Source organism: Acinonyx jubatus, chromosome D1 (assembly GCF_027475565.1).
Source record: "Acinonyx jubatus isolate Ajub_Pintada_27869175 chromosome D1, VMU_Ajub_asm_v1.0, whole genome shotgun sequence".
Taxonomy (NCBI): Eukaryota; Metazoa; Chordata; class Mammalia; order Carnivora; family Felidae; genus Acinonyx; species Acinonyx jubatus.
In genome coordinates this window covers 4,571,328-4,597,087 of record NC_069390.1, presented here as the reverse complement: position 1 = coordinate 4,597,087, position 25,760 = coordinate 4,571,328, and the positions used below count along the sequence as shown (strand labels likewise).

General features: G+C 48.9%; 1 protein-coding gene across 31 annotated transcripts in view; it reads left to right on the top strand.

Moving 5' to 3' along the window:
* The window catches only part of PPP6R3 (protein phosphatase 6 regulatory subunit 3), a 135,793-nt gene that overhangs the window by 84,813 nt on the left and 25,220 nt on the right, over positions 1-25,760 (top strand). For 17 of the 31 annotated variants that reach the window (XM_027045540.2, XM_027045537.2, XM_027045535.2 and 14 more), the window contains 7 exons: positions 9,459-9,588; positions 11,699-11,851; positions 13,747-13,896; positions 14,968-15,032; positions 17,185-17,300; positions 18,925-19,010; positions 25,088-25,174. In XM_027045540.2, the coding sequence (XP_026901341.1) occupies positions 9,459-9,588; positions 11,699-11,851; positions 13,747-13,896; positions 14,968-15,032; positions 17,185-17,300; positions 18,925-19,010; positions 25,088-25,174 (787 nt within the window). The remainder of the gene's footprint in view (positions 1-9,458; positions 9,589-11,698; positions 11,852-13,746; positions 13,897-14,967; positions 15,033-17,184; positions 17,301-18,924; positions 19,011-25,087; positions 25,175-25,760) is intronic. The other 14 variants (XM_027045546.2, XM_027045545.2, XM_027045544.2 and 11 more) reach the window with 3 other exon arrangements.

Below are 25,760 nucleotides of genomic sequence, written 5' to 3'. Positions count from 1 at the left end.
TTGACCGTGTCTTCTGTAAATTCTGTTTCAAGTCACGTAACCGGCAACTTTTCAGGTGTCAGTCAGGTGGTGCGGGACTGTCATCCTGCTGGTCCTGCCTCACGGTGGTGGCACCATCTCTGAAAATGGTCTGGAAGCACCTGAAGCGGTGTTGGTGGCTTCGACCAGCTGCCCTGCCTTGAGAAGGCTACTTCTGAGAACAAGGATGCGTCTTTGTGTATAGAAGAGAAGAACCACACCGCTGTGCAGCCTAAAGCGGACAGAGGAGATACCCCAGTAAGAGGAGGAAAGTTCTGACCAGAAGGAACTTGTCTTCAAATCAGAAAGGTTTATCAAATACTAAACAAGATTAAATATTAGGGGGGGAGGGCTCAGATTCTAGCCTTTTCCTGATGAGCTTTCTGAATCCCAAGAAGAAAGGATAAATCCTGAAGGTATCTGGCTAAGAAGTTGTGGGTCAACTACAAAGCGAGTCGGACTGCCAGGCCTGTTCTCTGTGCATGTGAATAGATCTTCCGTGGGTATTGTAACTGGATACCGGAAAGCAGGGCGGGACTGCGACCCTGACGCGCCGTTGCTGCTGTGTGGGGGCGGGAGAGCCATTTTAAAGCCTCTGTGACCTCAGTGTGCCCATCTGGTTTCTGTTCAGGGGGTACATTTTGTGAAGATTGTACTTTGCCGAAACCAACGGAAAATAAGTTAGAATAAAGAACTCGAAGGGATAATATTGGTAAAATTGATGATAAATGAAATGGATGGGGGGGCGGGGTGAGCATTATTAACATGAACGTGAAGGTTAACTTTTAAGAAAGAATCATTGAATAAGTCACGTGTTGGGGAAAACAATGAATTTTAGATTATTTTAATAAAACTTAAGACATGAGATGGGGTAAGTTAGTATGTATGTCGGTTCTTGTCTTACACCAAGGAACTGAGGTGCGCTCACAGTTTTTCTCATCGTGATAAATTATAGTTCAGATACGTTTTCCGTAAATGTAGACTAGTAGGCTGTGACAGTCCCGAAGCTCCCTAGGGGGCAAGGAGGGCCGAGAAACCTCAGAGCTGTAGGCACAGGGTAATTTGCATACACCTGCAGGCCCTTCCCCGGGGAGCCGCGGTGGCAGCCAGCGGCCGTGGCAGGCAGAGCCGGGCAGACGAGAGAACACTCCGCTTTGCCCCGGGCGCGAGGAACCAGAGCAGCGGCCTTTGGGCAGAATGCACGATCCCCCTCCGTGATCCTCCTCTACCCTCTCTCCTGCTGAGCGAAGCTCTTTGGCTACTAAGGACACGCTCTAGCCCCAAAGACACAGCTGGAGACCATTTGCAGTAGGCAGAAGGAACCGCAAAAAACTCTCTAGCCCACAAGACAGGTGGGGACGCATTATGGGCCCCGACCATTAGAGGTCCCCTCGCACTGAAGCGAGGTCAGGGAGACCTAAGGACCTGTCAGCTGCCTGAGACAGGCTAAACCAAAACAACGTTTTCCCCATCGGCAGTCCCGGTTCCCCGGGCTGATGGGGCAGGAGAGGCCAGTGTGGAAGGAGACCCTGCGGGCACAGGAGCAAGCTTAAAGGGTAGAACCTCCAAAGACTGAGCTAAAGAGTGACGGGGGGAAGACCTTGGCGAACCAGCCCTAACTGTAAACACGAAGTAAGGGGACACACACCTGAAGTCTGGAGTGGGCTGAGGTCACGGCAGCAGCAGAACCGAGACCTAGGCCAGCCGCTGACTGGAGGGGGAGGTGAACCCCGCCTTGAGGGCCTGGAGAGAAAGGGGTGTGTGTTCTAGAAACACTTACTGCCCGACGCGACTTGCCCACCTTTCCACGAAAAATTATAAGACGAGCAAGATTAAAAAACCCCGAAAACTCAAGAGCAGGAGTAGTCAACAGACCGAGATTTAAAAATGCTGGAACTGTCTGCCAGGGAATTTAAAATAACTCTGATTAGTAGGCCAACGGCCTGTGGGGAAAATGGACAAGCGCAAGCAGGTGAGGGGACTTCAGCGGAGATAGAACATCACACGGACAGTGCTGGAGATGAGGCCCGCAGCAGAGATGAAGAAGGCCTCGGGGCTTACTGGTGAAGTTGGACGCAGTCAAAGAAGGAATCTCTAGGACGTTAGAAATCACCCACACTGACCGTGAAGAGGTGAACCAAAAAGACTTGCTTTGTGAGCCGCAAGGGCCTAGGAGTGACCCGCCGCCGGGAACAAGGACCGGTGGCCAGATCTCGGTCCCTCACACCAGTCTCCAGGGAAGGGAACCGGGGCTCCTGGGAGAAGTGGCTGGTTCTACAGGTAGGGCAGGAGGAGTCTGGAGCATCGTGTCAGGTAAAAATTAGGAAGTACAGAAAACCCTGCAGAACCCCACGGTGTAAGTGGCCGGGGTTAGGTCAGAAGAGCACTGGGCCAACTGACACCCAGAGCTTTCATTGGCCAAAGCCGATTGGCCCAGTCAACACCCCCCACAACGGCACAAGGCGTCGTCTTCTAACCCAGAGTAGAATGTTTCCGATAGTTCATACTGATACCAATAAACAGAAGAGCAGAGACACGTCTCCCCTGCAGAAGAGTTGCACGGAGTTCACGTGGATACACCCCCCTCAAGGAGGAAGAACAAGACTGCCTGCTCTCGTGCGTAGACCGCGCACCATGGCTTCCCTCCAGAGAGTTCTGTGTGGAAAGACAATAAAAAAGAGCACCTTGACAGCGACTCTGGCAAACACTTCCTGGGCCAGATAATCAAAGTGGCAGCCGGTGACAAGTTGTGTTGACAGTCTGTGCTCTTATGGCGTCACGGAAGTGACGTTCTCCCTGTGCGGGCTTCCTCTCAGAGGCCCCGCGGTCACGAGGAGAACATGAGACAGACTCCGGTGAAGGGACTGCAGGATACCTACCCAGTAAGGTCCGAGTAACCGTCCCAGCCAAGAGGAGCCTGAGGAGACAGGACAAGTAAATAAGGTGTGGTGTCTTGGACGGGATTCTTAAATGAAGGACGGACCTTAGGTAAAACTGAGGAAATCTGAATAAAGTATGGATGTTGTGTGTCAACACTGACGTATTAATTGTGACAAATGTGTTAACGTTGTAAGATACTGATAACGGGACACTGGGTTTGGGTTGTGTGGGGACGGTCTGTGTTACCCTGGCAGTTTTCCTGTAAATGTGAAACAGTTCTAAAAGAAATTGACACAGCATTTAGACAGAAACCCAGTGACAACACGGAAGACTGGAACAGCAGTAGCAGCCCGCGTGACCCAGGTGACACTTGCAGAGCCTTTCCCCAGCCATGTCAGGGCGCGCAGTCTTTCCAAGTGCACACGGAACTTTAATCAGGATAGACCAGATGCTCAGCACAAAACCGTAACAAATTAAAATGATCTAATTATACATAGTATTTATTCCAACCATAATGGGTTTAAGATTGCTGGAACATCCCCAAATATTTGGAAATGAAGCAAGACACTTCCTTCCTTCCTTCCCTCCCTCCCTCCCTTTCCTTCCCTCCCTCCCTCCCTCCCTTTCCTTCCTTCCTTCCTTCCTTCCTTCCTTCCTTCCTTCCTTCCTTCCTTCCCCTTCCCCTTCCCCTTCCCCTTCCCCTTCCCCTTCCCCTTCCCCTTCCCCTTCCCCTTCCCCTTCCCCTCCCTCCCCATTCCCCTCCCTCCCCATTCCCATTCCCATTCCCATTCCCTTCCCATTCCCCTTCCCCTTCCCATTCCCCTTCCCTTCCCATTCCCCTTCCCTTCCCATTCCCCTTCCCTTCCCATTCCCATTCCCTTCCCATTCCCATTCCCTTCCCATTCCCATTCCCTTCCCATTCCCATTCCCATTCCCATTCCCTTCCCCTTCCCCTTTCCCTTCCCCTTCCCCTTCCCCTTCCCCTTCCCATTCCCTTCCCATTCCCATTCCCATTCCCATTCCCATTCCCATTCCCATTCCCTTCCCATTCCCATTCCCTTCCCATTCCCATTCCCTTCCCATTCCCATTCCCATTCCCTTTCCATTCCCATTCCCTTTCCATTCCCATTCCATTCCCTTCCCATTCCCATTCCCTTCCCATTCCCATTCCCTTCCCCTTCCCTTCCCTTCCCTTCCCCTTCCCCTTCCCCTTCCCCTTCCCTTCCCTTCCCTTCCCTTCCCTTCCCTTCCCTTCCCTTCCCTTCCCTTCCCTTCCCTTCCCTTCCAGTTCCCTTCCCCTTCCCTTTCCCCTTCCCCCTCCCCCTCCCCTTCCCCTTCCCCTTCCCTCCCTCTCCCTTTTTTCTTAGGGAGAGAGCATTTGCATGTGCACTAGCCAGGGAAGGGCAGAGAAGGAGGGAGGGAGGGAGAGAGAATCTCAGGCAGACTCCACGCTCCATGCAGAGCCCAACATGGGGCTTGATCCCACAACCCCGGGATCATGACCTGAGCCGAAGTCAAGAGTCGGATGCTCAGTCGACTGAGCCACCCGGGCACCCCTTAAATGTTTACATCAAGAAAGACAGAAAAAGACAAAGTTTTGTGCCAATGATCTACTACCTTAAGAAACTAGTAAAAGAAGGGGGCCCCTGGGTGGCTCAGTCGGTTGAGCATCTGACTTCGGCTCAGGTCATGGTCTCACGGTTTGTGGGTTCGAGCCTCGTGTTGGGCTCTGTGCTGACAGCCTGGAGCCTGCTTCAGATTCTCTGTCTGCCCCCCGCCCCCCCAGTGCTCGCGCGCTCTCTCTCTCTCTCTCTCTTTTTTCTCTCGTTTTAAGTAAATGCTTAAAAAAAGAAAAACTAGTAAAGGAAGAGCAAATGAAACCCAGAGCAAAGCAGGAAGGAAATAATAAAGATGAGAGCAGAAATCGAAGAGATTGAGAAGAGAGAAATAATGCAAAGAACCAGTGAAACTTAAAAGCCCTTTCTTTGAAAAGATTGATGAAATGAATACATTTGTGGTCAGATTAAGAAAATGTAGAAAAGATACATATTATAAATCACAGGAGTAAAAGAGGGGACATAACTGCCTTCCCCACAGACATTAGGAGAGTAACAGAACACTGTGAACTCTCGGCAAACAGTTTAAAGGCCGCGGACAGCTTTCTTAAGGAAGTACCACCAGAGCTCACTCCGGAAAGTAATAGCTAGCATGATGATCTTAGATCTTTTGAAGAAATTTAATTCCTATTTAAAAGCTTCTGGCAAAGAAAATTCCTGGCCCAGATTCGCTTCACTGCTGAATTCCACCAAAGATCTAAGGACTCTACAAAAATACAGGGGTAAGGACATTTTCCAGCTCATTTTATGAGGCCATCCTTACTTTGAAACTAGGCGAAAAGAAAAACTAATAAGATTCCACAAGAACTTAGATGTAGAGTTCCTTAAGAAAATATTAGCAAATTAAATACAGCAATATATTAAAAAGATAACATGTCATAACCAACTACGCTTATCTTGGGAATACAAGGCTCATTCATCCTTCAAAAATCAATCAGTGTGGGGTGCTTGGGGGGCTCAGTCAGTTGAGCATCCAACTCTTGATTTCGGCTCAGGTCATGATCCCAGGGTCATGGGATTGAGCCCCACATTGGACTCCGTGCTGAATGTGAAGCCTGCTTGAGATACTATATTCTCCTCCCCTCCCCTCCGTTCATGCACTCTCTCTCGCAAAATGTGTGTGTGTGTGTGTGTACACACACACACACACACACACACACACATACATATATATAATCGGTGATAATGACCAAATGCAGACAAAATGGTAGAGCGATAGGAACTCTTATTTGTGGCTGGTGGGAACACAAAATGATACAGCCACTGCAGAAGACAGTTTGACAGTTTCTTACGAAACTAAATATAATCCAGCAATTATGGTATTTACCCAAAGGAGTTGAAAACTGATGTTCACACACAGACCTGCACACGGATGTTTATGGCAGCTTTATCCACACTTGTCAAAACTTGGAAGCAACCAAGATGTCCTTCAGTAGACGAGCGGATAAATAAACAGCGGTATAACCAAACAGATATTACCAGTGCTAAAAAGAATGAGCTGTCAAGCCTCGAAAAGACATGAAAGAACCTTAAATGTTACTAAGTGAAGGGAGCCAAGGCAAAGTCTACCTACTGTATGATTCCAGCCGTGTGACATTCGGGAAAAGGCAGAGCTGTGGAGACAACAGATCAGGGGTTGGCGGTGGGGAGATGGATGGGTGGGTAGAGCGCAGGGGACTCTCGGGGCAGTGAAAATAGTGTGATGCCATCATGACGGATATGTGTCATTATGTATTTATGTAAATCCCTGGAATGCACAACACCAAGAATGAACTGTGATGGTAAACTCGAGACCTGTGGTGATTATGTTGTGTCGGTGTAGGTTCATTGATTGAAATGGATATGCCACTCTGGGAGTAGGGATGCTGATAATGGGGGAGGCTTGCACATAAGGGGGTAGAGGGCACATGGACTGTCCCTGTACTTTCCCCTCCACTTTGCTGTGAACTTAAAACTGTGAGAATAAAGTCTTAATAAAAAATCAAACAGTGATACTAACAGATAAAAGAAGAAAAACCATGTAGTCATCTCAATAAATTCCTTTATGATAAAAACCTCTCAATAAATTAGTAATAGAAAGGACCTTGGAAACTGATAAGGCCCCCTTAAAACAAAATCTGTAGCCGATACCATTCTTAATGGTCAGAGACTGAAATGATAAGCCCCTGGTATCAAGGAACGTGGCAAGGATATCCATTACCAGTCGTATTCAGCCTCCTGAGTCCCAGCCAGTGTAGTAAAGCAGGAAAGAAAGAAATGGCATCCAGATTGGAAAGGAAGGTATAAACTGAATCAGTGTGCAGATGCCAGGACTGTCTTCACAGAGAATATGAAAGAATACAAGAAAAAACAAAAACAACAAAACAAACAAACCCCTAAACTACCCCTCCGAGGACTAACAAATAAATTTAGTATAATTGCAAGACGACATCAGGTCAGTATTCAAAAATTAGTTGGATTTCTTTCTCATGGCAACAAACAACTGGAATTTGGAATTTTTATGAAATATTTACATAGAAAAAAGAAAGTACTTAAATGTATACCTGTTTATAAAGTGTGTGTAGGATTTAATGCTGAAAACCATTCCATATTGATGAAATCAAAGACAATCTAAATGGAAAGAGATACTGTGTTCATGGATTAGAAAACTCAATATTGTTGAGATGTCAGCTCTCCCCAGACTGATCTGATCTGAAGTGCCCATGTAGTTCCAATCAAAATCCAAGCAGCAGTGTTTGTAGAAATCAACAAGTGACCTCAGGGTTGTGAGTTGGAGCCCCGTGTCGGGCTCCATGCTGGATGTAGAGCCTACTTAGGAAATAAAAAGACAGGCCACACACTGTCAAAGAATATTTACAAATCATGTGCCTGAGCAAGAACTATATCCAGCTATATAACGAATATTCAAAACTTCAGTAATAAGAAAAACAGTCCAGTTTCTTAAGATCAAAAGATTTGAGCAGACACTTAATGAATAAAATATATTTGTGTAGCAAATAAATATAAAAATGCCCATCATTTGTCAGTACTGAAATTCAAGTTAAAACCACATTGAAATACCATTACGTACCTTTTGAACAAATTGTATTTGTTTCCTGTGTCTGCGGTAACAAACTGTTGTAACAAAGCCACAAACGGGCTTAAAACAGCAGACACCACTGCGTCCCAATGAATGCTGGAAGCCCAAGTTCAGGGTGTCAGCAGTGCCGCACTGCATCCAGGGATACTAGCCGAGGCTCCTCCTTAGCCTCTTCCACCTTCCAGTGGCTGTTGGCATCTTTGGGCTTGTGGTCACCTGCCTCCTTCAGCTTCACATCCCCTTCTCTGTGTGCCATTGTGTCTCTTTAAAAAAATTTTTGTTTAAACGTTTGTTTATTTTTTTTGAGAGACAGAGACAGGACGTGAGCAGGGGAGGGGCAGAGACAGAGGGAGACACAGAATCCAAAGCAGGCTCCAGGCTCCGAGCCGTCAGCCCAGAGTCCGACGCGGGGCCCGAACTCATAAGCCGCGAGATCATGACCTGAGCCGAAGTCGGATGCTCAACTGACCGAGCCACCCAGGTGCCCCATTGTGTCCTTTATAAGGACACCCGGAATGTCATTTAGGGGCTATCCGGATAGTCTAATCTCCTCTCAGGATCCTTAATTGATTACGTTCAAATAAGGTAACATTCACAGGCCCTGGGGAATAGGGTGTGGACCTATCTTTTGGGAGGCCACCTTTCAGCCGCCTACACAGCTAAGCCAGACCACAAAATAGACAGTACTCCATGCTTGTGACAGTGGAGAGCCACCTGGAGGGCTCACGCGTTACTCTTGGGAATGCAGAGTCAGACGACCGGTTTCTGAAAACGTTTGGCAGTTTTCCAGAGTTAAACGGACATTTGTTGTACCATCCAGCAATGTCTTAGATGTTTACCCGAGTAAAATGAAAACTGTGCGACACAAAATGGTGAGGGTTGGCGTCACCTTTATTCATAATCACACAAAACCGTAAACCACCCACAGTGTCCTCAGACTGGAAAATGGCTAAATGCCGTTACAGCAGCTCTGAGTTAGAAAGCGCGTACGTGTGCGGAAGGCTTTCCGATGACCGCGACGCTGCTCTCCGGGTGCTAGCTGTGCGCCAGGCAGCATCCTCGGTCCTCCGCGCGAGCGCGACCCTCACGGCAGGCCTGGGGGAGACACTGCAGAGGCTCCCAGTGTCCACAGGAGCACGCATAACCGGGGAGTGAAAAACCGGGGCTGGGGCTCGGCCGCTGCGCGGTCAGCCACCAGTTTGCACTGATGTCCAGCTGACGTCACACTACTGACACACTACTTGCAGGTCTGTCCTGTCACTTGAAATTCATGCCCACGTTTTTAGGCCCTTCCCCTCCTGATGTCCTTGGGGACCCCTTTTCCCATGTGCTCACTAACACCGATTGAGATTCCGATGGCTCATTCTACTCGTTGGTTAGCCTCTCCTGTAATGCGTGTAGTTTGAGCTCACGTACACGAGTAACTTAGGCTTTGTAAGTCGGAAACAATGTTGGCTACCTAAGAAAAACCAATGGGACCGACGCAGGCCTGGTGATTAGCAGTATCCCAAAATGGCACACGGTATGGTATGGTATGGCCTATAATTCAGGGACCTGATCTCCTTTTGTTTCCCAGATTTCCTGGTAGAGACCTGCTATTAGGATTATAGGTATACGGAGCTGGAAGGTGTGGGGGAATGGGAGGAAATCGCATGTGATTTCTCTCCTGACAACTGTAGGCCATTGGATTTCCGATCACGTTGCTGTCCCCCGGAGAGGTTTTATTACACCTTCTTCCCATCCTTCCAGAAATGTTGATATAATCATATTTGTATAGCTATTCTGTATCTACCTACATACTGATAGGGAGCACCTTAATTGATTTGTTTTGAAATTATAACAGAATTACCTTGCTTTGTTTCAAGATTTGAAGGCCATATAGAGATCTGCCCACCAGGCATGAGTCATTCAGCTTGTTCGGTCAACAAGAGTGTTCTAGAAGCTATCCGAGGAAGACTTGGATCTTTTCATGAACTCCTGCTTGAGCCACCCAAGGTAGGGCAGCTATCTTCATCACGGCTGGCCGGGTCAGTGACTTGGTTTAAATAGCGCTTAGAAAGCACATGAACCTCGTGGGAAATGGAACCAGCTGTGAACAGCACACACAAGCTAGCCCTTCCGATCGTCTGTACTGCTGTTGAGCGAGGTTTTAGTTTTAAGCGAGTTACAGCTTTTGTCTATATATATGTAGTGTCTACACTGGTGGATGGGGTAGAATTGAAATGAAGCAGAGTATTTATCTACTTAGGATACTCAGCTTTTTGTGCTTTTTTTCTGTAGATTCTGGGGGCTTTTTTGCCAATCAGACAGTCCTTGTGGCCTGTCATTTTCCCAGCTTTGAGGCTGAGTTCATCTTTTAGGAACTGATCTTTGAGGCTGAGTTGCCTTAAGCCGAGCTGGAGCGGCGTGTCAGTCTGATGGGTAGATGTCTTATTTGAGGAGTGCTCGGCGCAGCGTGGCTCCGCTCGTTTTTCCGCTGGGGGCCTCCGCGCGCTGAGCCAGCAGGGACTTCACTCAGGCGGTCCGCTGAGAGCACGAGCCACACACCCCGAGGCCCGGTGGAGGAGAGCCGTCTGTGGGCCACGAGTGCTGTTCTCCCGCAGCGGAGAACTAGGTGAGGGTCAGAGGCTCTTCCTTCGGGAATCTCTGTGGGAGAGGCCGGTCCGGGAGGTCCCCTGCCCACCCCAGCGCTGCCGCTTTCCTTTCTCCTTCTGCCCTGTGTCACCGCACCCGGCGGCCTGGCCGTCATGCGTGTCTTGTGGCATCTGCCGTGCCAGGCCCTGGGAATGCGAAGGCGCTGCTTTCTCCCTCCTGCACTAGGTGCTTTCTGTGTATTTCGGCGTTTTGTGGAGGGGAACACGATTGTTTACGTCCACGACGCAGGGAGTCCAGTCCAACTTCCAGACGGTCTCTTCAGACGGCTGACGCCGCGACTTAGCAGGCAGGGTCCCTGCCCGTGTCGTGTCTTACGCGTCCGGCCAGCGCTGGGAGCGGGCCAGAGTGCTCGGCGTTCACCCTCGGGGAAAGCGCCTGTGCCCCTGTTTAACCATTCCGGCCAGCAGCGTCCCTCGTGGCACACGTAGGGAAGAAACAGAGTCAGGAAAGAAAAAGAAGGGATTGATTCAGTAGGAGAAGCAGAGAGAATATTCCAGGTGGGAATGGGCGGTGGGGGAAGGAGGACGTATAGGAAGTTCCCCACCCACGTCTTTGCTGGCCTGCCTGTCTCCTCTCTGCATGGACAGGAAGGCAGCGTGTCATGTGGACTCTCACACTCTGCTTCTTGGCCCTGGTGCAGAAGCAAGGCGGTCTCCCGTTTGGACTTCCGCTCTGTCACTGCTAGGAGTCCGGGAGGTCAGTTTGTACGTGGTTTTACTAGAGGATGCGGCGTGAGTTAGACCCTTGAAGGTTTTAACGTGTCGTTACTTAGAGCTACCTCAGCTGGAGGAAGAGGCTGAAGCTTCTAGTTCCCCGCAGCCTTGAGAGGAGCAGGGGGGTGTGAGGCGCGGCGCGGGACGTGGGGAAAGGGCGGCCTCACTGCCGGCTGAGGATTCGCCACCCTTTCCTGGGGGATTCGTGAAAGTCCCAAGTGTCCTGTGTCTGTCTCTTGTGATTCAAAGTGTAGAGACTCCCTTTTATGGGCAGGTACAGGTTCGAAGTTGATCCTCTTTCAAGGTTGTGACCCAGGGACAGCTTTTGAGCTTGCCTCGTTCTCGGATTTTGCAAAGATTGGGGACTGTGTTCCAAAACCACCTGTCACATGTCTTAGTTTCGAGATTTCCGGCCAGGTTTGGAATGTCTCACCTTTTTCCCCCTGAGTGTAGCGTTCTGCGGTCTTCCTGCGGCACTTTGCGTTGTCGAAGCAGGGGGATACTCAGTTTCTTAAAAAGTGTACAGTCCAGGGAAATGACTCGATTTTTCCCCCCTCTTGGTTATTTCATCGTATCTTCAAGATGGCAAAAGTGGCTTTGGGTTTTCCGTCAGATGGAGGATTCAGGCCCCAGTGTTTGCAGGGGGAGTTTACGTGGCGTGCATATTCGCCCGTACCCCTCCACCCTTTTGCTTGTTTACTGAGCTGGATTTAATTGGAAAGCTTTTTCCTCCTCAGAAAAGCGTGATGAAAACTACGTGGGGTGTGCTGGACCCTCCCGTGGGCAACACCCGACTGAATGTGATCAGGTTGATATCCAGCCTCCTGCAGACAAATACCAGCAGTATCAATGGGGACCTTATGGAGCTGAATAGCGTCGGGGTCATATTGGTAAGATTTCCCCCAAAAGGTCATTTAATTTGCCCTTGATGTTTTGTAGACCTACAACTGGCACAAGTGAAAAACCTCACGCATTTACAGTCTGTCAGTGACTTCCTGGTTCTGAGCACAAATGGTCTTTTATGTAGTTTTTGCCTTGAGTTTATCGTCAGTTTTTAAGTTTTCAGTATTTATTATTGCTGCGTGTAAAGAAGTATATTAGAGATTTCATAGATGATTAAGACCCACTTTCCCTCCAGAATCTCAGTCTGGCACAGGTGGTTGAGCAGGCCTGTCCCTCGGGGGAGCTGTTAGCTAGAAATGACTGCTGGTTACAGCACCGTGTTCCGTTTGTAATTAGCAAAGGGACAAGTGTTTATCTTCTCTCCCCTGACAGATATGTGGTCTTTTAAGTTGAGTCCAGATTCTTCCCTGATACAACTATAGTCTGTGGTTGGTGGGAGGGGAAAGGGAGAGCCCAGGAATCATCTGGACTCCCTTGACCCTCAGGTTCCCCAGTTCCAAGGCTTGTGCTTAGAATCCCCAGGCCCAGCTCTGGTGCCCCTGCCACCCCAGGGCATAGAAGGCACGGGGTTAACACTTCGCGGGTTTCATGAGCCATCTGGCCTTGCCGTACACAAGGGGAAGTTTGGGCTTTTTGCACACTCTTTGCACTTCCTTCCATTTCTCATGTGATGCTGGGTATAAGTGCCTGTGCGAGAGAGAGGGTCTGCTTTTCACATCTTGCCCAGAGACGGGACACATTCTATGGCTAATAAGTGGTGGAACCAAGATTTGAATTCACATCCAGTTTCAAACTGACGTGGGCTTTATCAGCCACACTGTTAACGCCACCTGATGTCACTAAGATATTTTTTAGCTGCGTTTCAGCTTTGGGTAAAATGACGACAGTGTAGGGATAGAGAGAGGAACACGTTGGAGTGGATAAAACGTTACAGAACTGCAGCCTCTTTGGTGAAATAACAACCATTGCCGTCTGGGGACAGTTTTCGCTCTACCCTCTTCTGGCTGGTGTAGAAAATTATAGCAACATAAGTTTCTACTCCTGTCCCTGAAGTCGTCAGTCACTAGCCTCTGATCTTACTGATAGTAAGTACCCAACTACTTTTGAAGGACAGCAAGTTTGATAAAACTCCTAAATGGGTCATGAATCATTACCTGGTTTTGAGTTGAGGTAATCAGACTCAAAGCATGTCCTGAATATATGTATACATGATGGATTTTGTGTTTGTAGGAATTGTCTTTCCTTTTTGTGATACTATCAGCTTTTCGAGCCATCTGGGAAACCCCATGTGCTTTCTGGAGGTCCACACGTCACTGCTTCCCAGACCTCTCTTGTTTTACTCCATTCTCTAATAGTTCCATGAGTTTCAAATGCCTGAGTGCTTATTCTTTGTTAAGGTGTGAGCACCCTGAGATTGGAGACCATCTTTTTGTCTGTCCCTGTCTCCTGTATGGCCTCTAGCACTGTGCCCTGCACAAAAGCCATCAGTACAGGTTTGTTGACTCAAAATAAAATTCTTAAACATTTCTTTAAAAGTTATCGGACGCTTACTGAACTTAATGCCTGTATTAGTTACCTTGAAAATGTAAAAAGATCTTCTCTTTCAGAAGCTTACTGTTGTTTTCCTATGTTCCTTGTTGTTTTCTACTAGATTCCATGCAATTGCTGGCATGTTGAATGAGCAGGTATCATGCTCTTCAGTGTACGTAGTGGCATTTCAAGCCCTTTAAAGTAAACTTGTTTTCCTTTTAAATAGTCCTGTTGAACTAAGAACATATCATTTCCACTTTATTAAGTCACTCTTTGGGAAGTGTATTAGAGTAGTGGCTTTCAACATTGAGGCAACCGAATAAAAGCAAGCATTGCTTTTTCTTTTTTGTAGGACATGTTCTTCAAATATACATGGAATAACTTTTTACATACCCAAGTGGAAATTTGTATCGCACTGATTCTTGCAAGTCCTTTTGAAAATACAGAAAATAACACCATTACCGATCAAGACTCCGCCGGTGACAATTTGTTACTGAAACACGTAAGCTTACTGGTGTCTCTTTTCTGCTGCTCCTGATAAGTGTGAAGTGAATTAGTCGAAGGGCAGGGAGGTAATTTCAGAGTCCAGATAGTTAACTCTCTTGTTTTAAAGTCTGCAGAAAGCGTTTGACCAGTTGTTTGGCTTACCAGTTTTAAATTTTTTAAGTGTGCTTACTTGTTTTGAGAGAGTGTGCAAGCAGGGAAGCGGCAGAGAGAATGGGGAGGGAGAGAATCCCAAGCAGGCTCTATGCTGCCAACGCCGAGCCTGACTCGGGGCTCAAACTCTTGAACCGTGAGATCATGACCTGAGCCAAAAGCAGGAGTCGACGGACTGAGCCACACAGGCGCCCCGGCTTGCCAGTTTTAATTTGTAGGCTAAATACATGAGTGAAGGTTGGCAGGAGTGGGCTGCGTGCAGTAACGAGCGAAACGTTTCTGTGGCCCTGTTTCCTTTTGTTAACTACGAGGTGATTTTACTAAGTCAGTCTTCAGATTTCTTCTTGCTCTGAAGTTCTGTGGTTGTACGAAGTTGTCTAGCTCACGCTGGGTTACTCGCAAACCGGGGACTTGGGAGAAGCTGGCTCAACCAAGTCGAAGGGAAAGACCATGACCTTGGGTGCAACTGCATCGCGCATCCCGACAGCGATGGCAGCGGGTGCGGAAGCGAGCGTGGCCCGGGCTTCAAAAGCAACAGGGATTGCTGCGGATTCTGAGAGATTTTTGCCAGGGTGTAATCTTCCTTATTCTTTTGAATTTTTTAGCCAGTTTTCATGGCTCATGAAACCTGGCTTTGCTTTAGGTCAGCTACTCAGTGGAGCGGCACCCGCAATGTCGCTGTTCCCCAGCAGCTACAGTGCTGGAGGCCTGGCTCCCGTCTCGATCCCCGTAGCGTTTGTCTGAGGGCCTTGCGTGAATCTGTTACCACGTTGCAGATGAGTTAGCCGGTAATTCACAGCTTGCTGGGTGATAACATGTCACTGTTCTATTTGAGTAGGGTTCTGTTTCACTTTAGAACTTTGATGCTTTGACATTATTTACATAAATGTTAACTGGAATATTCCTTTTTATTCAGCTTTTTCAAAAATGTCAGTTAATAGAACGAATACTTGATGCCTGGGAAATGAATGAGAAGAAACAGTAAGTAAGCCGTTTTCTGAGAGGAATTCTGTCTGATTTTTAACTTGAAGAAAACACCCTCCCTTGCCTGAGAGAACAGTGAGAGTAACTACGAGGTACAGACCAGCTTCCAGTTACAAATGGCTCTCTCCAGATTATTTCATTGTAGCCATTTATTTTTAGATCCCCCCGGTCTTTCTAGCTCTCTTGAGGGGAACCCAGGGGTTAGCTGCCTTTGAAACTTCCGGGACCTTTTTGAATAGCTGTTCCACTGACAGTAGGAAAGAAAAAGAGTCCTCAAGTCAAGGCCTCCCCGATGATGCTTCAAGTTCAGGTCACCCTGTGTTCTCACCACGGAGAAGGGCACTTCCTGACTGAAGAGGGGACGGCGACTGCCCTAGCGTTTTGTGTTCAGAAAATCTCCGTCAGCTGACGGGCACGATTACCTGAAGTGGTGGCTGACACGCGTCAGGCGCTTTGCCGCACACCCCGCTTCCTCCCTCGGGCCCTGGGGGCTTTGGCGCCATCTCACAGGAGGCCGGTCGCAGGGCGTGCGTGGAAGACACTCTCAGGGCCCACTTCTTGCGTGTGCTTTGAAGTCAGGTGCGTTGAGGTATAATTCTTGTAAGGTGGGACTCCATCCTTTCTGGGCGCGCATTTCTAGGAGCTCTGACGAACGCGTGCGGTTGCGGGAGCGCTGCGCTCGAGGCACGGAGCATTTCCATCAGCCCAGAAGGCCGTCCCGTGCGCCTTCGTGCTTGAGCCCGTGCCGGGAGGTTTCTTGCTCTGTGTCTCTGCTCAGACTCCTCTTGCGGCCTGTGGGAGAGCTAGGAACTAAAGGGAGGGGTCGGCTTTATTTTGTCAGGTTTGGTGTTTCCGGAAGTGCTCACTGGCACTGATAGAGCTGTGACTGGACTCTGGAAAACCTGCATTTCGTCCGAGGCTCGTCTCGGTGGGCCTCGGGTCCAGTCTTCCACACAGAGCTCCGGTGGGGGTGCTGTGTCTGGCCAGATCAGCCTCTCTGGGTCTGTGTTTGGCCCCACGTTAGCAGCTCAGTGCCCTCCCCAACCTCCCTTGTTCTCAGCCTCTTCGTCGCCAGTGCAAAGGTGTCGGGTATGCTGTTTCCCCTAAGCTCCATCCTTCAGAGGCTTGAGCGTTACAGTCCCCCCACCTTGGGGGTTCCGGAACGAGCTTTCCTAACGTTTCCTTGCCCCAGAAGCCGAAAGAACACCAGGAGCCTTGGAGCAAAACCCCGGCGGGTGGGCGTTTTAGCTCCCTCGGGAGCTCGTGGGAGCACCACACAGGGTCTGACCGGGAAGCTGCCTGTGAGGAACACCGGGGTGTCGGGATCTTACTGTGAAGCCAGGAGAGGCTCTTAACAACTCACTTGAGATCAACTCTGTCTTCTGACCCTTAGCTGTTTCCAGACCCTTTAAGATTCTTAGCAGATACCCTCTTTCTCAGAAAAGCCTTCAAGCGCAGTATGGCTTTTTTAGTGGCCCCTGAAAGATTCTCCCTGTAAGCAAAAATCGTAAGTCCTGACCCTTTGTAAACAGGCAGAGAATCACAGCGATGTGAGAAGTGTATCTACATGGACGGATTTGGTAACGGTGGGTCCTGGTTAGCAAGGGTAGGCCCTAAACGGGGGAGAGCAACGGGGGTGGTTTCTGTGGGCCCGAGACCAGCCGAGCGCCCCTCGCCTCGGCCGGATCCTTAAGATCGGCTGCTCTTTTAACCCGAGAAGTGCCATCGGTAGACGATTATGTCTGTTAGTAGACGCAGTGGAGACGTGATGTCTCAGAAAACGAAGCAGCAGGATTGTCACCTTAGGTGCTTTCAGCCTTTTTAAAGTCTGTTCACAGAAAGATCCAAAGCCAAGTCACAGAAATATGAGGTGTCAGTGAATGTTTGGGCTTTTTTTTTTTTTTTTAAGATGATCGAAGGTTAATGATTGGTTTGTATATTGAACGGACCTTGATGAGTGTGGCCACCGTGTGATCCTTGAGCGGACCGCCTCTGCCCCTCCCCACCCTGGCCTGACCTGGTGACCGTCCATCCCCAGCTTCAGGGCCTCCGTTTTTAGAATGATCACTCCAACCCGCTGTGCTTACCAGGCTGTCTCACGACTCCCTCCCGTCGGGAGTCTGAGGATTTGTCCTCTCCCCCTTGTCAGGGCCGAGGGAGGCAGACGGCACGGCTACATGGGACACCTGACAAGGATAGCTAACTGTATCGTGCACAGCACTGACAAGGGCCCCAACAGTGCATTAGTACAGCAGCTTATCAAAGGTAAGTGGCTTTTGGAATTTTAATTACACTTTTGTTGGATTGGAGGAAGGATTTAAGGGTAAATTGAGTGGAAACTTTCGTAACGTTTTTAATGGCAGTCTGTGGAGTTCCCTTATATTGCGCGAATTATCTGGAGATCTGAGTGAAGTTGTTTGAGGAGTGTAGTTCCTTGCTCTGTGTCTCTCCTTATTTCTGCAGTCCTTTGAGTGAGTACTGGCAGCCCGGCCAAGGCACCCGCTCTCGCTCTCAGGGAGCCTGCTCACCATACCCACCAAGTCTGGCGTCCCATCGCCAGCCGCTATGTCACGAGCTGGGATCGCTCTTTTTATTTACTTTTGAAGGCCCCTGTGTATATAGCCTGTGGATTGAGTTCCTTCAGCTGGGGTATTACAGCATTTATCCACATGTTTTCCGTCTCTCTTCCTAAGAGGAGGGCTGGCGGACTCTAAAAGATGCTCTCTGTACCAGCATTGAAATTTACCAGGCGAGGTTACTGGCAAGAAGCTGCAGGTGCCTTTTACATTGGCGCCCAGGCCAAGAGTCCGTCCCCTCTACACCGAGGGCCCAGGAGCTCTGTGGACTCCGGGGCGTGGACTGGTCCTGCGACTTAACTCCAGGAGTGTGAAAATCTCCAACCCCTGTAGTTCTGAATTCATCCAAACTCAACTTGCTGAACACTAGAAATTGTTTCCCAGTCTATCCGGTTTGTCTTTTAAGAATGTCTGTGTTCAAGAGGCTGTTCCCTGTCGAACGTGCACCGAAACAGCTGTTCTAGGCCGTGGGATCAGTTGGGGCTTTGCCCCCCTGTAACTTTGCTCCCCGAGACAGGTCCAAGCGGGGCCGTCCCAGGTTGTGTGCTCACCTGGAGAGGTGGCCATGGGCGTGATTACGTCCTGTGGCTCAGTCTTTGTTTTCCCGGAGCTGCTCACCACGGGGTATGCGAGGGGCACACACACATCTGTTGGAACCAGAAGTGTCAGACAACAGCTCTATAGTCAGGGTTCCAAGATTATAGCCGTAGTTCCCTTTTCTCGGAAAAAGTATCTGTGTGCCCTTTTCTTTAAAATTCCTCTAGAAGGTGGAGTCTCACTGCTGTGTCTGTGTTGCCGTGGTGGCCTGTGGGCACAAGCATTTAGGAAACACTGTGTTGGAATAATTTGAGCAGCCGAACCAGGCTCCAGGAGCCATCACCGCATCTGACGGGTGTGCGGGAGCTTGTGCTACAGCATTTCCTAAACTTGAAGGACGTGGAAACACAATTTTTCCTCCTGCCTTAAAAGACCCACTGTTCTCTCTGAAGTGCGCTGGGCACACGCTTTCCAGATTCAGTGTTTACCGTTTTTAAAACTTGTTAAATTCACAGAGCTGCGTAGCACCCTTGGCATCAAGCAGAGACCTTTTGGGGCGGGGGGGGGGGGGGTGGCTCTGGTTCCTGAAATTACTGACGTCCAGGCCACAAGGCCTTATAACTCTGTTTCTCCAAGAGGCGGGTGCTCAGATGATGGGGCATATCTGCCTTCGATGAGCCGAGCAGGTGGTGCACCCCCCGTTTCCTGTTTGTTTTGTGCGTCTGTGTTTGAGGCCCCTGGAGTGACCATGCCTCTTTCTTTCTCTCCCTCCAAAGGTCTTCCAGATACAGTCAGGGAGCGATGGGAGGCGTTCTGCGCAAGCTCCTTGGGAGAAACTAACAAGAGGAACACGGTAGATCTAGTAGGTTTTACCGGGTCACGTTTCTGTGACTCCAGTGCTCTCGGCCTTTGCCCACTTGCTCAGAAAGAGATGAAAGAAAGATCTTTCGTTTGTCTCGGTAATTTGGGGCCAAGGATAAGTTCATGTTTCTTTACCAAGGAAGAGAGGTCAGTGTTCACCATATTCTTGACAGCTTGTCTCGTCAGTTCCTAATTCCTGCCTGCGGTGACCAGAGGGTGCAGAGAGGCCACCGACCTCTACGTTCCCCACCCCCACCCCCATTTCCCTCAGTGCCTCAACAGAACCGCTGCTAGCCCGCCTTCTCTGTCGGGTGTGTTGCCTTATGCCTCAGATAAGCCAGGGTGGTTAGAAGCCTCAGGAAGCCTTTGGATATTTTCTAATATTACTGAGTTGAGTTTACCCTCTTTTTAGATTATTCCCACTGTGGGGCGGGGGAGAATTTTGTAGATGACTTTGGAACTAACACATTAGAACCATTAGCCAGGGAATAATGGCATTGATAATATTTTTAAAAATTATATTGGACTTTGGAATGTATTCTTTGTTTTTTTAATGCATTGAGATTGAAGGTAAGTATTGCTTTTGGTTTTAAAGATAAGGAAAGCGTTTCCTTTTGTAAGCACATGCCAGCTGATAATTGAGGTGGTGGCCTTAACTCTACACAGAAGTAGATGTGTCGGGCATTTAATTCTATGTTTGAAATTCAGCAGCTGCTTCTAATACACTCTAACGCCTTGGCTGTTAGGCGGTCAGGTCCCTGACAGCCTTATCAGTTCACAGCAGAGTTTAGAAACAGGAGGGAAACAGAAGGGCTCAGAGCGGAAACAGAAGTGGCAGCTACAGAGCAGCCACCAGGTCATCCTGTGTTACTCTCCCAAAGGGCTGTTGCCTTCTATTTGGTAGATTGTCTAACAAATTTGGTTATCTTTTTTCAGACTCTTCACAGATTGGTTGGGTAATGGCTTGTTAAGGATGGGTATAATGATAGCATCAGTAGGAGTTGGAAGATTGTGAAGTTAAGCGATCACTAAGGGGAGCTGTGTGAGGCCATTTAATTAAAATACGTCCGATGGCCTCAGTGTCTCAGTGCATCATAGCCCAGCAGAGAGACTGACCTCCACTTTGACAGCCCTGAGTCATCAAGGAAGACTTAAGTAATTTTTGATGAACATAACCACCTACGGTGGATTGATGGCTTTCTTCCCCAATCAGATTGCTTAAAATTGTGGGTAATCAAGGTTTTATTGTAGGGTGAGATTGTTCTCTGGCACTGTTAAATTGAACCATTTAATTTAGTAGAAGCCCCATCTCGATTCTTTTTTAATGTTGCGGGCAGTGTGGTCTCCTTGAAGGGGTGTTGTCATATTTCTTATTTATAAAGGAATGTTTAGGAATATTGTGACTTTGGGAGACTTCTTTAAAGGTGTTCCTTCAAAGGGTTGTAGACTTCAAAAGTGTCCAGTAAAACTTGCTGTTATCAGTGGTTTTTAAAACATGTTCTTTGTCTTTGGTAATTGAAACAGATTTCTCGTGTGAGCAGTTCTGTATAAAGACAGCCTTCATTGCAGTTCAGACAGCACTCAGCTGCTTTGCATGGTGCTGTCAGTAACCTGGGCTGTGACTCCGTGTAAATGTTCTGTGTGTCTACGTGAAGGGGCGTATACAAGCAGTGCAGAATTCACGTACAGCCCTTTTGGGTCAGACACGTCTGACGTCCAGACTTTACGCCTGGGTGGAAGGGAAGATTATCCTGGGCCCACCTGTTCACTAATAGCAGCTTAGTTCTCTTTGGCCAAAAGCGGTGAGACTTCTAGAGCCTTGTTGATGTCGCTCATATCCCGTGTTGATTTAGCCCCACTCTGTAATTTTGTTGTCTGTTGTCCGTGAGAACTTTCGGGCTGATGTCTCAAAACCTCTTCAGTTCCGTGATCCCACGTGCCCAGGACTTAAATACCACCTCCCTTCAGTTTTAAGTCCTTTCAGTGGGGAATTTTGCTTTGTAGTCATTTTAGGGATACGTAGGTTCCCGGTTCCTAAGGGTGCCTGTGCATTCTAGGCCACCAGCGAGACTTCCTGCGGCCTCTGGGCTCTCCGTGTTTGTGCCCAGAAAGCCTCAGGTTATATCCTAGGAGGGTTGGGTACCATGTTCCAGGGCACATTATCATAAACCCAGCTTGGTAAACGCAGTGGGTCTTGCCCTTGGGAAAATGTCCTGCAGAAAGAGTGCTCACTTCCCCATGTAACGCAGTACAAGGTCTAAGTAGAGGCATCTCAGACACATTCATTCCTAAAATAGGCAGTTGACTAATAACAGATGGCTTATTCCCTGTCCGCTCCCCCAAATCGATAGATTAGAGACGCTGTCTTGATGCCTTGACTTAGTTGGTTTTACCATGGCTCAGATGTCTCCCTGGGAATCATTTTAGGTGTTGCCTAGGACTTCAGCCCATCTGCAGTTCACACCAAATGCTTGGGTTAAAATATTGTTGTATTGCCCTGGCCTGTTCTTATTTTCCTAGTCACAGCGAGGATTCGTTGATTAGCGCACCAAACGCTTCCCTGTGCCGCTGGCTGTGGGCCTGAGGTCCTGCTCACTCCTGTAGGAAAAGCTGTGCCAGCCCCGAGCTCCTCCCACTCCTGGCTGGCTTTCTAACTACCCTGTCTCCGAGGTCTGTGAAGTACTTTAATCTTTTGGCCCCATCACACCGAAGTATATGCACAGTAGACTCGTAGATTGCTTCTGTGTTTATGTTGGGAGTTTTGTTATGAATGAAATTTGGTGTGTTCCTTACATCCAGAGACCTCTCCGTGGGTCTGTTGGTAAGAACTGGTAAAGTCTTGGTAAAGTTAGGTAACGTAGGAGGTGTCGACACGGGCTCTGGAAGGTTGTGTTTGCTTCGTTCTCTGCCTCCTGTGTGTGAGGGAGAAGGTGTTGTCTCAAGTATTGGCGTGTCCTTCCCGCCACTGATGAGCTCGCTCGGGGAGGTTGTGCAGAATAAGGCACACGTGTGCCTGTGTGTTGGCCCAGAGGCCCAGCAGCGTGGGGCGGAACCGCCCCGGGGCATGGGGGTGCCGGGGGGGTCCCCAGCAGGGCCCCAGGGTAGCAGGGGGGAAGATCTTCTCTGTGACTTCCACATGTCACCTGGGTTAACATGCCAGCCGTGCCCATGATCCTCCTTAGCATTTAGCAAGCTGACCGGCCAAGGCGCCAAAAACACTTGGCTTTTTCCTGTAGCAACAGTTAACGAAACTAAAATTTTACTATGAAAGAAGGGAACAACATCTCAAAAGCTTTTTTCCACTGAAGCGTCAAGACTATATTTAGAACACTTCTGGCTTGGTCAGAGTGTTCGTACGTACTTGTTACTTTTTAAAAAGTTACGACTGTGCTCTCCGTACATTCTCATAATGTGTTGGTATTCGTTAATTTAATAAACATTTGAGCGGCTACTGTGTGCCATGCACTGAGGCTCTTGTCGTAAACTTGACTGGCAAAGATCCCTGCCTGGGTGGAAACGGATAAACTCCAGGGCAGGGAGCCAGGGGTTTGTCTGGGGGCAGGTGTGCACACCTCTCCGAGAGGTACCTTTGTGCAGAGGCATGAGGGGGGCAGAGCTCGTGCGGAAGCTGGCACGGCATCCGGAGGGAGAGAGCGGGCATCAGGTCCAAGGCCAGCTCTCCTGCTTTAGTCCACTCGGACCCTGGTTATATCTTAGTGAGATGAGAAGCTGTTCGGTATGGCATCTAAAGGTGACATAACGTACATTGTGAAAGAGCGTCACGGCTCTCGGGTTGAGAACAGACTGCGGTGGGGCAGGTGGCGGCAGGGAGACCCGTCAGCCACCAGGTACGGCGTTGACCGGGGCAAGAGGCGGAGGCAGCTTGCACCAGAGAGAGCTGATCGGCCTGGTGAGGAGCGACGGTCTCTTAGGTTATGTTTTGACAGTGGAGTGAGTAGATACGTGTGAGAGAGAAGAAACCAGAAGGCCGAGATTTGAGCTGAGGAATAAGGAGGTGACGAGTGGCATCTGCTGAGATGAAGACCCCTCGGAGGGGGTGTGCCCGGGGGCTCGGGGCAGGGGCTCTGGTGGCGGCATCTAGCTGTGTGACGGACTAGGTGGGATTCCAGGCAGCAGGTCCCCTCCCCGCCGGGGCTGGGGTGCGTTCAGCCATCTTTGTAGCCCATTTTATCGGTAACAATTTGAGGCCAGCTAGGGTGTGGGTAGAATCAGAGTCACCACATCTTTCCGTACATAAACACAAAGGTGTGCGTGCACCGTGTTGTTAATAACTTGGTAAAACTTCTTTTTGGAGAAAAAATTACCTCCCAGAATTGCTTTGAGGAGACAAGTTACAGAGGATATGTAAAAGGGGTCACTACTACGTCTGGCACGTAGTAGTTGCTCAACAGAAACGGGTTTCTTTCTCACCTTTTGTCAATGAACCGATGCATTTTGTAGCGAATGGTAACACTGTGAATGAGGAAACATTGTATCCTGCTTGAACTCGGACAAGACCCGCCAGGGGTGGCCAGGTCTTCTTTTGTTCTCTCTTGTCTAGTTGACCTGGCTTGCTCTTTGGCTTGTCTTCTAATCCTGCACCCTACCATGGGGGGCGCCCCCTAAAACATAATAAGATTCTCGCACTGGCTTGCCGCCGAGCAGCCCGGGTCTCCTCTGAACCCGCCACAGTGGCAGGGCCTCCCGTGACCCCGGCTGCCGTGACCGAGCAGGATCCCGCCTCCCCCCCCCTCCCGCATTCGGGCCCCATCTGCACGACTTTCCCACTAACTCGCAGAAGCTACGATTGACCCCGGCACACTCCCTTCGTTGGTCACAGATTCTGCCTTTGACCTCATCTGGCCAGTTTCAGATTCCGAGCGTGCACACCCACCTCTACCTGAGGGAGAAGGGGGCGGGGGGATTAATTGGAAATGCGGGCAATTCGCTTAGCTCAGCATCGTTGCCAGAGATGGTCGAAGAGAAAAGAGATTGATTTTATTCGAGCGGTGATGTATTCCGTTTCATAAGCCATACCACACGCAGACCTGTGGGAGTCTCCTTCGGGTTTCTCGGTCCAGTGTTGGAACATCACAGAACAAACCAGGCCACTTTCTGTAGCTCCGTTCAGGCTCTTAGACACAGTTTCAAGGGTTAGCAGGTCACGGCCGCTCACGTCTTCCCCTGATGACCGTGCCCTCTGCCGGTTATGCTTCTGTGGAAAGTACAGGGTGAGTAACTCAGGAAATACAGTGCAAGTTACCCTCAGAAGTACAGTGCTGGTTTTAGGATTTTACAGACTGTTCATATTTATTACTGGCTCTACAGCAGTCCCTGTTACTCGTGCTTAGTCACTTGTGTATTTTCATTTCTAACTGTTAATACGTTCCCTCAATGCCGTGTGTCATTTATGAATGAATAAAAATCACCGTGAATTGGTGAGCAGTTCATGTTCGTGTTTTGTTTAATTTGAGTTGGTTGTAAGTCTTGAGGGCAGGGACTATGTTTTAAGGGACAGAAGATTTGGGGTCTTTTTATAAGCAGGGTGTTCTACTGGTTCAAAGTCTACTCTAGGGTTTACGGGCAACGTTCTTCTCAGAGTGGACAGGGGACGCGAGAAGTAAAAGTGCTCCTATCTAAACCTGACCTTCCCGGGGGCCCATGAGTAACCCCTGGGCGTGGTATTTTCACTCTCTGAGCTTGGCACATACGAATTATTTTTATACTTCACCTGAGCCGTTCCTTCCACCTGCCCTTTGTAAACATTTATTTGGAGATGATTGTTACAATCCCTCAAATGGAGTAACTCCCCTCTTCCCTGGTTTCCGGTGATACTAGGAACGAGAGCGAGAACACAAGTGGGCAGCAGAAGGGCGGGCAACCTGACCGTCTGGTTGAGTGAAATGGGCTTTTGGATTATTGGGGTGGATTTTGTAACTTAACTGTTAACTTATTTTTGTGCTTTGCTGTTGTTACACATTGAGAGAAAAACTAAATGTGATTTTTCCATAAAAATGCTGATGCAAATGTCCAAAACTTTTCTCTGTTAAATAGTGTTTTACATTTTTATGCATATAGGTTACAACCTGCCATATTCATTCATCCAGTGATGATGAAATTGACTTTAAAGAAACGGGTTTCTCACAGGATTCTTCTTTGCAGCAAGTGAGTCATGCCTAAAGCTTTGCTTTTTGTTTTTATTTTAAATGCTTAATCTAGTTGCCACCTATGAGTCCCCTCTGGAGGCAGATTATGCACTAGGATATGATTTGGGGTTACTTACCAGTTAGGCAAAAGCATTAAAAATAGGAAGTTTGAGGTATGTGAGAGGAAGGTTTGTACTGATTATGTTTCCAGGGAATGTTTCACCCCTGGTCACGACAAAGCGGAATTGGGTGAATTTTCAGACTTGAACAAACCGAATGGTTCAGCGAGTGCCTCAGACATACGTGTTATGCAGACCTGTGCACTGGCTGTGTGGTTGCTTAAAAGATCCCGTAGTAGCGACCAGTGGGTGAGAATCACACTCTTCGTGTGTCCTTACGGTCTTTTCTAGTGAAAGTTTCAGTTGCAGTAATTCCTTGCCACCCCACCCTCCTGTCCCCAATACTCTCCATTTATTAGCTGCTTCTGCCCTTTGTGGGGGAGAAAACGGGGTCTAAAAGTGACATGCCCGGATCTGTCCCTCGCCCAGCGGTGGTTCTTGGAGAGGCAGCCGGTGGTTTCGCTACCTTGACTGGATACCAGGCGC